We start from the raw sequence: 14,830 nt of genomic DNA on the forward strand, positions 1-14,830 counted from the left end.
GGATTGGCTGAGGGCATACATGGTCTTAAATGATATACAGCTGAACAGCACGATGCATGATTATACATTCATCTTTCCTCTCCAGACTTCTTGTGAGCTCGTCTGGACCCAAAACAGGTCCGCGACCTGTCTGTTTGCCATCCAAATTGACGATGAGAACGCCGGCATTCTGCTCGTCCATTTCAGCAACGAGGCCATTCCTGCATCGACGCCGTGCTTAGCTGCAGGTCACATGTTGTCTCTGTGCTGTCATGAAGCACTTACTTTTGAATCAACTCCTCTATCGCAGGCTTCAGCTTGGCGACGTGGTTAGTCGAGTGTAAGCCCTTGCCTGTGACCCGCACGGTCGTAAGTACGACGCACGCAGGCGAAAAGCCATATGATACGTACCGACGATGAAGTGAATCTTCGAGTCACCGCGCGCCCGAGCCTCCCCAATAGACTTGTCAGCATAGCGGATGGCTTCCTTCACGTATAACCCATGTAGGTCGACTTCACCGGGTTTGCTATCCTGTCACAGCGATTCTAGTCAACCTTCGACGGTTCTAGCCTCCGCACTACGTTGAAGAAAGCTTACCGTGTTATTCTCTGACAGCGTACAGCGCGTACATCGTCAGTCTCATGCCCCTGTCACATACTTCATCAGTGGGAGACCGGCGTACCTCTGAATATCCACGCCGAAGCCTCGTCGTTCAACCTCTCCATCTCCTTCTGCGCAGCCTTGCCCGCGTTCGACAGCTCCTTCGCTCGCGCACCATCTCCGCTCTCGTATGCCTTGTGTGCCTCGTCGAAGTTACGCGCCATATCGTCTCCCGCCGCGTTCGCGCGTGCGCGTAGGCCAACATAGTACTCATTGTGCTGGTTCACCTGGTTTGGATCCTATGCCATTGATGCGTACAGTGAGGGCCGCGCGGCAGCAGAAAGACGATAAAATACATACCGGTCGACCAGGAGACCAAGGACGGGACGGCGGAGAAGAGGGTGGGCTCACATGTCCCGGGGTATGCACTATGTACGGCGCGCCGACTTCATTCCCATTGTCATGCTTCCTGTGTTTCTTCGGTCCATGTGGCTCCTGGGGCTGGTGCGCAGGCTTGTGAGGCTTCTCCGCGTGCTGCGGTCGCTGTGGCTGCGATGGAGGGTAGATCGGAGCAGGCTGCTGGACTTGCGGCTGGTGTGGGACGGTTGGGGGCACGTATACGTCTGTAGGCCGAGATGGGGGACGGCCCTGTTGTCCTCCTGGGTATGCGTTGCTTTCTCCTTCGCTGCCGCCACAGAGGCACTTGAACAGGCCGCCAATAAGGTCAGAGAGCAGGCCCATGACAGTTATGCTTCAGCGTGTCGGGGGACGAAGGACTTCTGAGGCGCGTTGCATGCGCGTGGTGCTCCGCGTTCGTGAAGTCGACTGCCGTCATGACATCGAGGTACGAGGCGCTGATGCCCAAGGACGTCATGCATACATGGCGGAAAGCGACTGAGGACTGGGAGTGTTTGTTGATTGATGCCGTGAGTTTACCGCAACAAAGAAAGGGAAACAGTGAAGTAGATAGTATTGTTCGCATATGTGTCGTGAATATATAGAACTACGAAGGAGCCGATACAGAGTGAGGAAGAAACGAGAACAACTCTCCGCACGAACTACACCCAACATCTCCCCTCGAACGTGATACCACAGCGATCCACGAACTCCAACGACGCCGAAACCTTTCACACTACGTCTCCCGACCCAAACGATGATTTCAATCCGAACGTCAAAGCAAGCATATGTCCACCTAGATCTCCAGGCCCACGAGTACATACCCGGGATCGACGGGGAACGGAGGCTTGGTGACCACCGTCCCACCGACGTACATGAGCGAGTGGAGGAGGTCGCCGAGTGCGGGCGACGAACGCTCCAGAGCAATAACGAGCGCACTGCACTCAAGTTGCTCATCGGCGAGGTCAAGTAGAGCGACGATGCTGTATCAGTCCGTCAGCGGAATACTGAGGGCGTGAGGAATGGTGTACGTACCTCTCGCGAAGATTGACGTGAGCAGCGCACTTGCCGTCGACGTAGAACGTCTTCGGCTGGCCTGGGAGGGAGAGCACTACACCGTCGAAAGTTGCACCAGTACCAGGCGTTGAAATCGAGACGCTTTTTGCATACGGAGCCGCACCAAGCGCGTTCCTAGGGAAGAGAATCGACAGGAACGCAGATTGCTTCGCACCAAGCGCCGACAGGCTTCCCTCGCCATCCTCCGAGCCGTCGTCCGGGGTCAGCGGAGGAGTGGCAAGTCCGGCAGAACTGGCGACATCACCGCGATGGTGAGCCTCCGGGATCGCACGTGGGGCACTGGCATTGGGCAGCGGCGCAAGCGGAAACTCCGGCGAAAGGCGAAGGGGAGACTCTTCCGGAGGCGGGGTGGGCGGGTAATCGTAGGGGCGTGCAGCAAAGTTTGTGTTCAGACGAGAATGGGTTTGGGAACCGAGAGACGAAAGCGTGGAAGCAGCGGAATCGCTGGAGGAGTCGTAGGAAGGAGTGGGCGAGGAGGAGAGCGGGGGAAGAGTAGATGGCGCCAGACTGTCTGTCACCCAGTCTGACGACCCTCGGTCAGGAGGGCATTTTGCGGTAGGAATGTCAAAACCGCCACTGTAGATGCGGGGAGATGCACATAGCGAGATTCATGCGAAGAAGAGAAGACCACGAAGAGACGACGCGGGATACGTTAGTCAACAGACGTAACGGCGGAACGGAGGAAGACACTCACCCCGGGCCCGCCAGAGAACGTAGTAGAGTAGTAGTACATGGAGTTCGTGCCCTCCATGTGGCAGACTGCAATCACGCTAGGAGTCATGTCGGTTGTGAAAGCCCCATCCCCAACGGTTTGACGACCGTTGCTGTGAAGAAAGAAAGATTAGCACCCCTTCCGGTGATCAGACAGCCATGTGCCTTCGTTCCGTCGAGCATCGTCCACCGACAGCCGAGGCGACATGGGGCGACGGAATGGACGTACGTGGGGCAAATACTAGATTGTTGTTTCGACATATTGGTAAAATTCAAATTCGACATGTGGTGCCAACTTGTTTGCAGAGGTTTCAAAGGGCTGAAAGGCAGAAGATGGTTTGAGATAAGCAGGGGGAACAGCGAGTGCGACGCGAAGAGAGGTGGTCAGTGTCGAGAGTCGTCGAGAGTCCTGGGTGGCTGGGCGCCGAGGCGTGCTGTGTTATCATCTCCACCTCCGGGGTCCCGTGGCCATCCTCAGCCGCCCGGACCCCGGCCACCAGCCCACGTGGGCCGCTGCACCCCCGCATTAGGCAACCGTGGTGGCAGCTTTGTGGCGACCATCCAGCACAAGGTCCCTGCATGAACTTCAAGAGAAGACCGGTATCGCAGTACAAGATTCGAGGGACCTGCCAAGGCCAGCTTCGATGCCCTGGTCCGCTGCGGTAGGCGAACTTTGGACAAAACACAGTCAAGGAGTTGGTATCGAACGCCAAAACCGTCACCGGACCTCCTCACGACACCGGCGTGGTACCACGTCTTACGGCAAACGGGGAGAGTGTTCTGTCAGCAGCGGCAGATATACTATGATCAGCTCACTCGTTCTGCGTCATAGCAGACTCGTCTTGAGTACGCGGTTGGAGTTCCCGAGTAGAACCCCACCAATGCTCACGAATTCTGCAAAAACCCCGTCTCAGCGACTCGTCGGACTGCGTTGCATGTCTGCCACGCCAGCGTCGATACCACGGGAGGAGAGACTGGGAAGTTTGAGCGTGAACATGCCGTAGGTGTCAATCTTGGTTCCGTGACGCCCCTCCTTGCTCAGGCTTCCGACGAACGATTGGCGACCAGGATCACACGTCTTGATAATGCCGCTGGGTAACTCGGGCGACACGCTAAGGAATCTGAAGAGAATACATATCATCACTCAGAACCTGATCGCTGCCTTCAAGGCGAAGAGATAGACTCACCGGACAATCTCGCACGCTGCAAGCTTGTACCGAACCGGGAGCAGGACGGAGACGACAGAAGGCAGTCTGGAAGGCGGGTGGGACCAAGCAAGCAAGCAACGATAGTATAGTTATGTATCCAGGCTCTAGAGTAGCGGTAGCGATTTATGTGTCAACAATGTAGGTACGATATACAATATAACGATAGAGTGGGGTGGCAAGGCGGGCATTACAGCAGAACTTCATGGTACGTGACGTTCTTCGTTTTCGTCTGCCAGGGACGTAGGCGCACCTTTGCATGGCTCCGGTGGCGGATGCGCGACAACGCAGTGTACAGTTGCCCATGCGAGAACACGGGGCGTATCAGATCCACACCAACAACGTCCAGCGTCAGGCCTTGGCAACTGTTGAACGTCGTCGCGTACGCCGGTGCAAGTGGGAACTGCCTCCGGATGAGAGTGTGCCCCGAGTCCAGTATGGTCATGAATGGGATGCGGGAGATCAGGACGTCCTCAGACTCAATTGAGCCAACACCGCCAACACCGCGGAGCATGCGCACAGTGATGATTTTCTTGCCGACGTTGACCACGACGACGCGAGCGTTCTTGACAAGTCCACGCTCTGGCGCGAAGTTACACAGGAGACGGTAAACCCCATGCACCTTCACGTCCAACGCGTAAGCAGGGATGCCCGGGATGGACTCATGTTCGGCCTTTTCGAGAAGAAGCGCAGGGGCAGTGTCGTCGACGTCTTCGGGGTTCTGCAGCGAATCCGCAGCGTAGAACCTGCGGCTGTAACCTTCAATGCGCGCGAGGATCTCTGCATTGTACTCGTCCACCTGACTGTTCGTCGGAGCAAGGATTGCACGAGCCAGACAAAGAGCAGGATCGCTCAGGACATTGTCCGGGTAGACGAACTCGATGAGCGCCCTGCGGTCATGCACACGTTGCAACAGGTCGAGCGGGACATGCGGGCCCGCGCCTTCGCCGATGAGATCCACGAATTCGGCGTAGGGAAGGTCCTCGGCGTTGCGGATAGGTTGGTGCAGGCGGAAGGTGGTGAACTCTTTCCACAGCGGCGAGGAACGAATCGACGAGTCGACGACCTCACGGCGGCTCCCGTTGCGCACTACCGGGCAGGTCTGACGGAAGTCACCGAGAAGCACAACGACCTTGCCTCCGAAAGGCAAGTCATTGCGCATGACGCGTCGACAGGTCTCCTCGACGCAGCTCAACACAGCACTTTTGGCCATGGGTGCTTCGTCCCAGATAATTGCCGACGCTTCCCGGATGAGTTCGCCTCTAGGATCGTGGGGTTCGATAGGAGAGACTAGTTCCTCGGCGTCATCCTCCACGACTGGGACCTGCAATCGCACAGTGAGCCATAACAGACCCGAACATATAAGATGACCTCAACACACCTTGAACACGGAATGGGTCGTCTTCCCACCAGGATAGAGCTGCGCAGCAAACGCAGAAGTCGCGGTAGGAAGGACAATATGCCCCTCGGACCGCAGCTTGTTGCAGATGGTGTTGACCAAAAACGTCTTCCCGCGTCCAGCCTTCCCGTCGACGAAGGCGCACAGCGGGCGGTGGTTGGTGACCGCATCCATAACCTCGGTGTAGATACCATACTGCTCTTCGTTCAGCTTGGAAACCGCGGTGGCCGAACGCGCTCCAAGGACTCGACGTTGGTTGTCCCACTTCTCCAGCTCCATCTCGACCTCGCGACAATGAAACGATGGCTGGGGAAGACCATAGGAAGCGAGAGACTTGCCATGCTCCTCAAGACCCCTCTGCAACTCCTGCAACGTCTCGTTGACCCCAATGTTGACGTTATCGTGCTTGAGGATAAGATCATGCGCGAGCGCGTCTTGGAATGCGTTCCAAACAGTAACAGGGGATGCGACATGATCATTGACAAGCAGGTGCACGAAGAAGTCGCGGAGCTGCTGAGGGTTTCTGGATGTTTTAACCGCCTCCGCAAGCGCGTGCTCGACTTTGTGGCCGTTGCTAACAGAGAGACCTCCATTGCTTGACGCCCCTGGGACGCTACTTGCTTGGGATGTCTGCGGGTGCAGAAACGACGGTACGGCGACAGAATAACCGCGAGAAGAGGTCCAAGCAACTACCCGTGCTTGCGGGGACAAGCCTTCGTGCACATTCTCAGCAGGCGTGGCAACGTCCCAGTGTTTAGACACTCACAAGAACGGACTCCCCGCGGGAGCCTAGAACCTCCGATTTTGCGTAGTTTTATGGCATTCTTCCACATGCGTCCTTGCAGCGACGAAGGGGAGGAAAACGAAAAAGGAGTGGTGGGAATCGGTGAGCAAGTCAGACTTGGAGATTTCACCGGCGCTGGTCTAAGCACGAGCGCTTACACGTCGACGCGCTCAGCAGGTCACGCGTTCGCGATGGCGGCGACGCCAGTTACGCAGGAGCGTTCACTTTTCGACAATTTGAGTCTACCGGAAGTTTAGAAAGGCTGGAAAGTCTTCCACTACAGCACCCAACATCATCCAAGCTCACAAAACTGTCCCAAAGTCAATACGACCAACCCCAAAGTTTTATGATGTGTCCCACTACAATACACAAGCCACGAATACACCTCCTACATGTCATACTTTCACCTCAATGTGCGCTTATCGCTCAATCATCCTCCTCGACGTCGCCAAACTCGAACATGCCCGCACGGTCGCGCTTGGCCGTGGCAAGCGACGCCTGCAGCTTCTTCACCATCGCGGGGTACGATGCGAGGTACCTGCAGCCCTTCTTGTCGACCGTTGCCAGACCCTCGCGGACGAGGTCGGCGTTGATGCATGAGGAGGGATCGCTCTGCGTGGCGGGGTCACTTGGATCAATGAGGCGAAGGTGGAGAAGCTGGCCCTCCTTGTGGTCAACGTTCGCGATCAGCTTGCGGCCTTCGCAGAGCGCGCGGAAGCGGTCAACTGCCTCCTCGTAATACTCGCTCTCAGGGGCTACGAGCTTGATGAAACTGCGGAGAAGCATAAGAAACTTCCGCATGCGAAGAACAGAAACAAGGGTAACGTACCTCAGACGCGCCTCGTGTGCTTGACCGGGGAGGGAGCGGAACTTGGGGTCGAGCGGACGGACGTCCGAGAACCCGACCGTATCTTGGTTTCCATAGTCGATGAATGTGACCTCGGCCTCCTTCTTAATGGGCGAAGCGCGGCGAACCCTTGCACGGTACCATTGACCATCGGAGAACTTCGCAGACACCAGGTCGCCGCCCCTAGGGACGAAGCCTGGAGGCGCCGCAACGGTCTTGTGGTGCAGAGAAAAGTCGCGCATGAGCTTCTCGAGGGACGCTATCCCTTCCGTGTTGAGAATTTGCACGGAGAAGCCAAAGTGGGGCTTCGTGCGGACGTCGCTAACGATAACATCGAGGTACTCGGTCTTGAGGGGGCCGTTAGCGTCTTCCTGCGGAACTTCCGCGGCCTGCTCCGCCTCCTCGTCGTAGTCTTTCCAGATCTGCGAATAATGTTCCTTAACGAACAGTACCCCCGGTCAATGGTGGAACCGACTTACGTTGAGTTTTGCCGCCTTAGCCTCGGCCTGGTAGTATGGAATGACGCAATTAGGGAGTGAATATGGGCATCTTAATACCGCAGTGGTTGCTAGGAGCACACGCACCTCCGCATCAAATAGTTGCTTGGCCCATGACAGGTTCTCCGCCGAGTACGCATGGACAGTTGCGAGACCCTCCTTTACCAGCGTGATGGCAGCATTCTCCGTCTTGTTCAAGTACAGTGCACCGATGAAGCCGCCAGATTTGTCGGTGTCGTGGACCTCGATCTCAACGTCGCGCTGGTTGTACCGGAGAGTAGCAAAGTCTGATGCCTCCTGTCCGAAAGGCTCGCTGGCCTCGGATGCATTGCGTGCTGTACGAGGAGCACGGATCCCGCTGAGCACCAACGTGAGCACCTGATTATCCTTGGGAAGGTAGATTCTAGCGGCGATGTCAGCTACCGAAATTGCTTATGGCACATCTTACACACCTGAACCGCGATCCTGCCGCAACTCGGTCGACAACGGCAGGAATGCGTCCTGTTCGCTTGAAGCCGTTCAAGAAAGTCGTCGCGCGGTGTGCGGACTACCACACGGTCCGTTATTCAATCTGGGGCGATGAGAGGGCATATGACCGACCCACCTCGGAAATGTTCAGTGGGTCTTTCCGTGCGGGGACCTCCTTGCCGGAGTGGAGTCCGCGGCCTTCCGCCGCGGCTCTGAAGAAACACAAGTGTCAATGTCGGGAATATGAAACTGTACTGTACACTTACGCCTGCTCGGCAGCCATCAGTTTGTCGTACTCGGGCGAACGGTCCTCGTCGTCACGTTTGTGTCGGACGGCAGTAGCAAGACCCTTTTCGATCAGCTGCTCAGCGATGTTCCTGTACGAAGATATCAATACTGCTAACAAGCGGCTATATTTGCATGCACGTACGAGTTCTGGCCGCCATACCGGACGGTAGCGCATTCACGCTCCTCGAACTCTCCCTCACGAGGACGAACGAAGTCTACGTGGACCTTGACATGCTTGCCAATAAGACGTTTGCGGAGGAATTCACGAGCTTCTTGTGCATAGTAAGCCTGCTTGGGGTCCGCGAGCCTTCCATCCCGCTGAGGTCAGCTTCAGCGGGGCCGTTAGCGAGAACAAGCTCACCTGGGTCCGCGCGTCGAGCTGAGCTGTATTCTCCTCTCCTTACCTGTGTCACGGTCAATGACAGAGATCTGGTCGCCGCTCCATATCCTAACCACGGTGCCATCGAACTGACGAGCGTTGCCGTTCACGACGGTACCGTTCGATTTCGCTGAGGGTGCCGGGGCGTTTGCGTACAGGCATGCGCGCTTCTCCTTCGCGATTTTCTCGGCGGCGCGGAGACGCTCCATGCCACCGCTGCTAGCGAGCATGCCTGCATGCCAGTCGACAACGCGTGCAAGGCCTGCGGCGACAAGATGCTCTGCTACGTTGCCCGCCGGGTGCAGAACTACGCAGGTATCGGGTCAAATCCTGGGTATCAGGATGTTGGGATATTGCCTTACCTGTTCCAATGAAGATCGATGCTGGGGGAGGAGCTGTGGCATTGGCACCTGTCTGGAATGGCGTGGCAGCGGCGTTTGGCAGAGACAGGAGCTGTACGCGGACGTATCGCTGCAATAATCTCGACTCCGTGAAGAATTTGGCCTGGGAGGACATGAGCACAGGATGGCATCTGACATGACACCCCACTGACCTCTTCTCCCCATGGCTCCGACGTCTCACCCGGCTTGCTCGCAACGCGAGAACAGCGCACGCCTGCAAGCGCGATGTTGACGAATTGATGGTCACCGTCAGGCATGAGAAGGCGAATGCGCAGCGTGGAGCCGTCCTTGACTTGCTCAACAAGACCTATCGTATGTACTCAAAAGTGAGCGAAGGTACCGCCTCTCGCGCGCGCGATGAACGCACCGTCAATCTGCTGGCCCTTCCACTCGGTGATGAAACCTTGCGAATCCGTGGGCATCATATAGTGAGTCGTGCGCGCCTACAAAGCAACACAGTTCATATGCTGAACCGTCCGTCGCAACACGATACGGCCGTGCTCACCTTGGGGCCATGAGGGTTCCAGATGCCCTTGCCAGCTGAGCGCGCCTCGGCCTCAAGATCCTTCTTGCGCAGGTCCTCTTCCGTGGGGTCGCGCTTCAGTTCCTTAAGCTTGGCCCATCCGTTCTTGAGTAGCTCGGACGCGAGGTCCACGCCATTGAAGTCAGCAGTACCAATATCGCGCGGGACATCGTCGCTAGGAGGGAGAGAGTGGGTGGACGTGAACGTGACCGGCTTGCCGACAACCAGCGCGCGCAGAAACTCGCGTGACTCAAAGGCCCAGTCCTGGTGCGCGAGTGGGAACGTGTATGAGTGCGTGGCTTGAGGGACCGCGCATCGACCTTGGGGTACGCACCTCGTCCTCGCGCGTCGACGTGCCCATACGCGGCGCCTGGATATCCGCGAGGTGCAGGACACTGGAGAGAGGGAGCGCGCTCAGCACGTTCTCGCACACGACCTCAGCCTGAACACACGATCACATACCGCTCCTTGGGGATCTGGCCTTGGGGTCCGGGGCTTCCGCGCAAGAGGAGAGAATCGCCAGAGATCACAGCTGGTTACTCCATGATATTCAGGACTGGGCTCGGGCTAATGGATGGGACATGACTGCATACATTTCACGATCTGCGTTGACCCCGCATGTATTCCTCATCAGCCTCTTCCGTTCGAGCTGTCGTAGACCACATCTGCTCACCGCTTTCATAGCCATGACTATACAAGATGTGCCGTTAGATGCAAGCCAGAATAGACAGGAGGGATAGAGATACAGGAGAAGAGTGGTACGGGCAGGCCGAGCTGGCAAGTGGTGGAGACAGCACTTGCTTTTCTGGGACACGTGGGGTTTCCCACGCTGTATTGACCTCGCTGGTCGGACGTCGTCCTTTCAAGTTCGTCTCTGCGAGCTGCAGCCTGCGACCTCCACCATGCCCTTCTACCAGCTCGTGTGCATCGCGGCACACTATCCTAAATATGTGCGTTCCTGCGCTTCTCGTGTGCCCTGACACTCATTCTCGCTCTACAGGAACATATAAAGGACCTCGTCACCCGGGTTGCGACCCACGTCCTGGATAACGGCGGTGTGGTACGCGGTCTCAACTCCTGGGGCACCCGCACACTTCCGCAACGCATGCGGGGCGTGAACCAGTTCCACACCATTGGAGAGTACGTCGTTTCTTATTGTGTAAAGACGTGCAAGTCGTAACAAGTCTCTTCGCAGTTACTGGACCATGCAATTCGACGCTTCGCCCAATACGTTGCGCTCTCTGAACAAGATCATGCGACACGACCCCCAGGTTATCCGATGGACGTCTCTGAAGGTCGGCGAAAAGCTTGAGGATGTGGTCACATTAGGGGAGAAGACCGTTATGAGGATATGATTCTCGTCCCCTCGCCTCCAGCGCAGTTGCATGCTCAATGCTTCAGCTCCCCTATCGTATTCACTGCTGTATAACAACACACCCTCTAATCGCTCTCGGATGCTATCCAGTCCCTTCCCTCTACACATCGCACTGCTGAATCACATCTACAATTCGAGACAAATCTGGGACGACCTGCACACCACTCAAGTCTTCGCCCGGCTCTTTGTGTTCACCTTCACCCTCGGGGCCAGGCCTTCGCACAAGCAGAGCTTTCAAGCCACATGCCATAGCACCGTGGTAGTCGCTGCAGCAGAGGGTGTCAGTCAGTCTTCCTCGGTAGCAGGTACGTCTTTACCAGTCGAGCTCATCTCCAACATGCACCGTCTCCTCGGGGCTGATCTCCAACCGCTCGCACGCACGTTGGAAGATTGTGCAGGATGGCTTCTCGACGCCTTCCTCCTCGCTCAACAGCACTGTATCCAGATAAGGCATCACGTCCAAGTCTTCAATCACGGCACCTACACGGGGCTCTATCAGCATTGAGAAGCACTTCGCTGCGCGCGGAGCTACGAACGCATGCGGCCATCTGTGTTGCTGATGATACCAGTGCGGATGTTGAGTTCCCGAAGCCGCTTCACTGTGCAAACAAGGGAGATTGAGTTGCAGATGAGATGGAAGGGAGGATGCACACAGGGATGCCGTACGTGTGGGGAGCGAGTCGTCGAAGAGCTTGTATCCCTCGCGCGAGGAAAAGCGTTTAAGCAGGCGCGGAACGATCTCTCCAAGTGAACTGTCCACGACTGCACGTTCACGAGATGAGTGCCATGCATGGTCGACGAGCGAGGAGACACACACCTTTGGGATCTGCTCCCGCTCCCACAGCCGTCCTCCTGATCACGTCTCCCCACCACTCCTCTGCGCCTCCGCGGTACGCGGGCTGTTCTTGCTGTACGTGCTTCAGAGCTTGTCATTTCGAGATGAACGAGAGTGTCCGATCAAATCGTCCGAGTTCGTGAGGCTTCAGCGTCGATACGGACGAAGGGCGCGAGCATCATGGATGTACCAATTTTGAAGGAACGCTTCAGCGCTTCGGGGTCGAGGCGACCGAGATACGGCTCGAATGTCTGCGAGTACTGCACGTAGATGGGCAGCCGGGGAGTGATGAGAGTGTGCAGTGCGTCGAAGGTTACGAGCTTGATAGCCATGTTCTTCAGAACTAACATCAGACAGTGGTAGTGGTCGGTCGAGTTACAAAGATTCAAGGTCCCTCTCCGCGCGCTGTCGTTGGAGCGCGTCCGGATAGCGGGCCGATGACCCTGAGCCTCTGCCCTGATTCCAACCTGGCAGTAAGTGGCACCTCCATCTTGCTGCTTTCACTCTAGCTAGTTGACCAGGCGAATACGCCCGAGGCCTAAGCGGCCTACGTGTTCAAATTATACACAGACAAATCCTCCGCGGCCCCAGGCGAGATCCAAACCGCCCCCTCGACGTTCCCAAACACCGCAAGCTTCCTAACCCCCCGGTCCTCGAATCCCAAGCTCCTAAACACGCCCTTCGCGCCCTCATTCTTGGGATCCGTGAGGCCCAGAACGACATCAACGCCCTTCTCGCGCCGAACGTAGTCCAACAGGCCAGCCGACGCGCGTACCCCTTGCGCATCTCCTCCGGGAGGACCACAAAGCCCAGATCGGGCACCGCGTACGCCACGGCGTCGCTCCCGCGCATCAGCGACACGGTCCCGATGAGCTTGCAGCGCGCGAGCGTGTCCTGGATCGCTGGCAGTTGAACGGGGGCCTCTGAGTCTGAGCCTGCTGCCGGGGCGGCGTCCGCCCCCGGGTCGGACGGTTTCAGGCTCACGAGGTAGATCCCGTACCCGTTCCGCGCGTGGTCGGCGACGAAGCGCGTCGCGAGGCGGTCGCGCGCGATCGCGCGGGTGGTGATCGGCGAGCGGCCGCACGTCGCGATGAACTCGGGCGTGTTGTAGAGCCGCACGAGGAAGTCGCAGTGGCTGTCGAGCGCGGGCTGGAAGTAGGAGATGTAGAGCCGCGGGGTCTCGATGTGGAAGTTCGCGTCCGTCATGGCTTCCGACGTGCGGTGTGGTTTGTTCGAGTTCGCTCCTAAGGAAGATAGATGCTGTGCAACGGTGTAGGGTATACGACTCTTGTCACTGTCAGCCACCGTGACTACTTCCGTCATCGAATACAGCAGCTGTGTCCAACCTCGGAGGTCTGACGCTGTTGCAAGGTTCTCTGTCACTCCAGAGTCCAGACTACAAATACTGAATGTTATCTACCGAAGAGTCATCGCGGCTCACCAGTACTGACTCCGCGGCGGTGTCATGCGACTGCGATCATGCATCAAGATAAGCAGCTGGTGAGTACGTTGCGACTTGCGAGCGTCGTACTACGCCATCGACCACGGGTATCCGGCGCAGGTTGCGTTACATCTATGGGCGGGGTCCACATGCCCAGACCATGCATAGGCTTTCATCGCTACTAGAGGCTCGGAGTCGACTGCCGCGGTACACACTGCCGTTCAGACAGTCCCACACTGATACAGGCTATTCCCAACCCCATGGATGGAATGCACGCCTGTGGTTCGACCAAGCCAGCACATGAATCGACAGCGGTGGGCAACTCGCTCGAGACTTCATCTTACAGCGTCGCATTGAATGGTTCCGTTAGACCTTAGACTCGGACGCGAATTCAGCGCTCTCAACTTATCATGACACAACGATCCGGCGTGAAGCTTTGAAAGCCTGTATCTCACCTGCTTCTTCCTGGTGCTGCAGGTCGGCGACAGATCTAGGGCATGTCAGATGAGACTCGCCTGACAGTGGTCCTGGCTTGTCATTCACGCTCGCACCGGCGGACCGCCGCGGAGGTCCTACTCACGAATGACGAGACTTCACATCACGCATGCGACACTGCACACAAAAAACGCCGCGAACCTGCATCTCGCATTACACACAAAGTTACAGCCTCAGCCTCAGCCTCGTAATAAGTACCTGCCCCGGTCGGCAAACCGTACCTGTGCACGGCAGCGATCGTATACAGCCACTTTTTGGAACAACACATCGTCTCGGTCCGTCACGGTGGCTCGACCCACGACCGTGACGCCTCTCGTCCAAGCACCGGATTGCGGTCGAAACACGATGTCAGTGATAGAATGCGTGATCGCCCGACGAGAGTCTTCCCATCCGCCCAAACTCGCGCCGTGGCCCGAGGCGCGACGCGGCGACGTCACGGAAACAGTAATATGCACTCAGGAAGCCCTCGTCCTTCGCGAACACCAGCGAACACCCCGCGCACCGCGCCCAGAAGCCTGCCCGCTCGTCCTTCGATGCGTCGTGCAATGGAATAATGGGTCCACTGGCTCGCGTGTATTGTTTACGCAAATGTAGTGGCGGTGCCTCGGATACAATTTAACAAGGAACACGGATTTGATCGCATTAACCGCGTCGGCGCACACGCCCAATTTGTACGACTGGCGGCAGGGGCGGGCACCACACCGCCCCCGCGCGGACGCACAGACAGCGTCATGGACACGCGTGCATGATGGAGTCTCGGCAACGGGCACGATAGCCCACAAACACGAGTCGCGATAGACGGCTATGGTTTGGACGCGTGCGAGCCACCGGGAGGAGCACACAATGAAATGCCGAGAACAGTGGCGGTATGTGGGCAGCTGATGTCGACGAATCTATGACCCTGCACACGATAGAGTGTACACGTACACCCGATATCAGGATCTCGCCCAGCAGCCGTGGCGGTGGGAGCGCACACACACAACGGGGGCAGCCACAGGCCGGGTGCCGGTTGACCGTTGCAGTCTGAATCATCTGGGGCGGGACTCACGTAACCGCCGCCACAACTCGTAGCATCTGCCGCCCGGGGCTTCGAGGCATCGAACAAAGCGAGGGGGGCTCACCTGGTGGC

General features: G+C 57.4%; 7 protein-coding genes across 7 annotated transcripts; 1 reads left to right on the top strand and 6 right to left on the bottom strand.

Annotated features, from left to right (window-relative positions):
- Nucleotides 1-25: 25 nt before the first annotated feature.
- Nucleotides 26-1,321, bottom strand: L226DRAFT_567946 (DUF1771-domain-containing protein; the record flags this gene model as incomplete). Its single annotated transcript, XM_067684106.1, has 6 exons — nucleotides 26-200; nucleotides 265-331; nucleotides 391-511; nucleotides 578-588; nucleotides 663-879; nucleotides 941-1,321. The coding sequence occupies 6 exons, from the start codon at nucleotides 1,319-1,321 to the stop codon at nucleotides 26-28; spliced, it is 972 nt and encodes a 323-aa protein (XP_067538857.1).
- Nucleotides 1,322-1,772: 451 nt separating this feature from the next.
- L226DRAFT_457590 (uncharacterized protein) lies at nucleotides 1,773-3,049 on the bottom strand (the record flags this gene model as incomplete). Its single annotated transcript, XM_067675383.1, has 4 exons — nucleotides 1,773-1,959; nucleotides 2,012-2,629; nucleotides 2,719-2,877; nucleotides 2,994-3,049. 4 exons carry the CDS (start codon nucleotides 3,047-3,049, stop codon nucleotides 1,773-1,775), a joined length of 1,020 nt encoding a protein of 339 aa, XP_067538858.1.
- Nucleotides 3,050-5,341: 2,292 nt separating this feature from the next.
- Nucleotides 5,342-5,647, bottom strand: L226DRAFT_456702 (uncharacterized protein; the record flags this gene model as incomplete). Its single annotated transcript, XM_067675315.1, has 1 exon — nucleotides 5,342-5,647. One exon carries the CDS (start codon nucleotides 5,645-5,647, stop codon nucleotides 5,342-5,344), a length of 306 nt encoding a protein of 101 aa, XP_067538859.1.
- An 873-nt stretch (nucleotides 5,648-6,520) lies between these two features.
- Nucleotides 6,521-10,316, bottom strand: L226DRAFT_481011 (transcription factor). The gene is made up of 17 exons (XM_067676914.1): nucleotides 10,229-10,316; nucleotides 10,149-10,158; nucleotides 10,018-10,087; nucleotides 9,890-9,950; nucleotides 9,538-9,819; nucleotides 9,400-9,475; nucleotides 9,185-9,339; nucleotides 8,994-9,135; nucleotides 8,614-8,938; nucleotides 8,395-8,559; nucleotides 8,231-8,341; nucleotides 8,101-8,176; nucleotides 7,949-8,043; nucleotides 7,584-7,899; nucleotides 7,479-7,505; nucleotides 6,982-7,421; nucleotides 6,521-6,924 (listed from the first exon to the last, which is right to left on the bottom strand). The coding sequence occupies exons 1-17, from the start codon at nucleotides 10,241-10,243 to the stop codon at nucleotides 6,579-6,581; spliced, it is 2,712 nt and encodes a 903-aa protein (XP_067538860.1). The 5' UTR covers nucleotides 10,244-10,316; the 3' UTR covers nucleotides 6,521-6,578.
- Nucleotides 10,317-10,437: 121 nt separating this feature from the next.
- L226DRAFT_610235 (mitochondrial 37S ribosomal protein bS6m) lies at nucleotides 10,438-11,156 on the top strand. The gene is made up of 3 exons (XM_067686134.1): nucleotides 10,438-10,505; nucleotides 10,556-10,695; nucleotides 10,751-11,156. Exons 1-3 carry the CDS (start codon nucleotides 10,458-10,460, stop codon nucleotides 10,908-10,910), a joined length of 348 nt encoding a protein of 115 aa, XP_067538861.1. The 5' UTR covers nucleotides 10,438-10,457; the 3' UTR covers nucleotides 10,911-11,156.
- On the bottom strand, nucleotides 11,031-12,097 carry L226DRAFT_502733 (HAD hydrolase subfamily IA REG-2-like protein; the record flags this gene model as incomplete). The annotated part of the gene is made up of 6 exons (XM_067677895.1): nucleotides 11,031-11,196; nucleotides 11,248-11,410; nucleotides 11,467-11,529; nucleotides 11,597-11,692; nucleotides 11,748-11,855; nucleotides 11,956-12,097. The coding sequence occupies 6 exons, from the start codon at nucleotides 12,095-12,097 to the stop codon at nucleotides 11,031-11,033; spliced, it is 738 nt and encodes a 245-aa protein (XP_067538862.1).
- Nucleotides 12,098-12,268: 171 nt separating this feature from the next.
- L226DRAFT_531634 (uncharacterized protein) lies at nucleotides 12,269-13,097 on the bottom strand (the record flags this gene model as incomplete). Its single annotated transcript, XM_067680115.1, has 1 exon — nucleotides 12,269-13,097. A coding segment is annotated over exon 1 (646 nt), but the record flags the coding sequence as incomplete, so codon positions are not given.
- Between the last annotated feature and the right edge of the window lie 1,733 nt (nucleotides 13,098-14,830).

Source organism: Lentinus tigrinus, assembly GCF_003813185.1.
Source record: "Lentinus tigrinus ALCF2SS1-7 unplaced genomic scaffold L226scaffold_5, whole genome shotgun sequence".
Taxonomy (NCBI): Eukaryota; Fungi; Basidiomycota; class Agaricomycetes; order Polyporales; family Polyporaceae; genus Lentinus; species Lentinus tigrinus.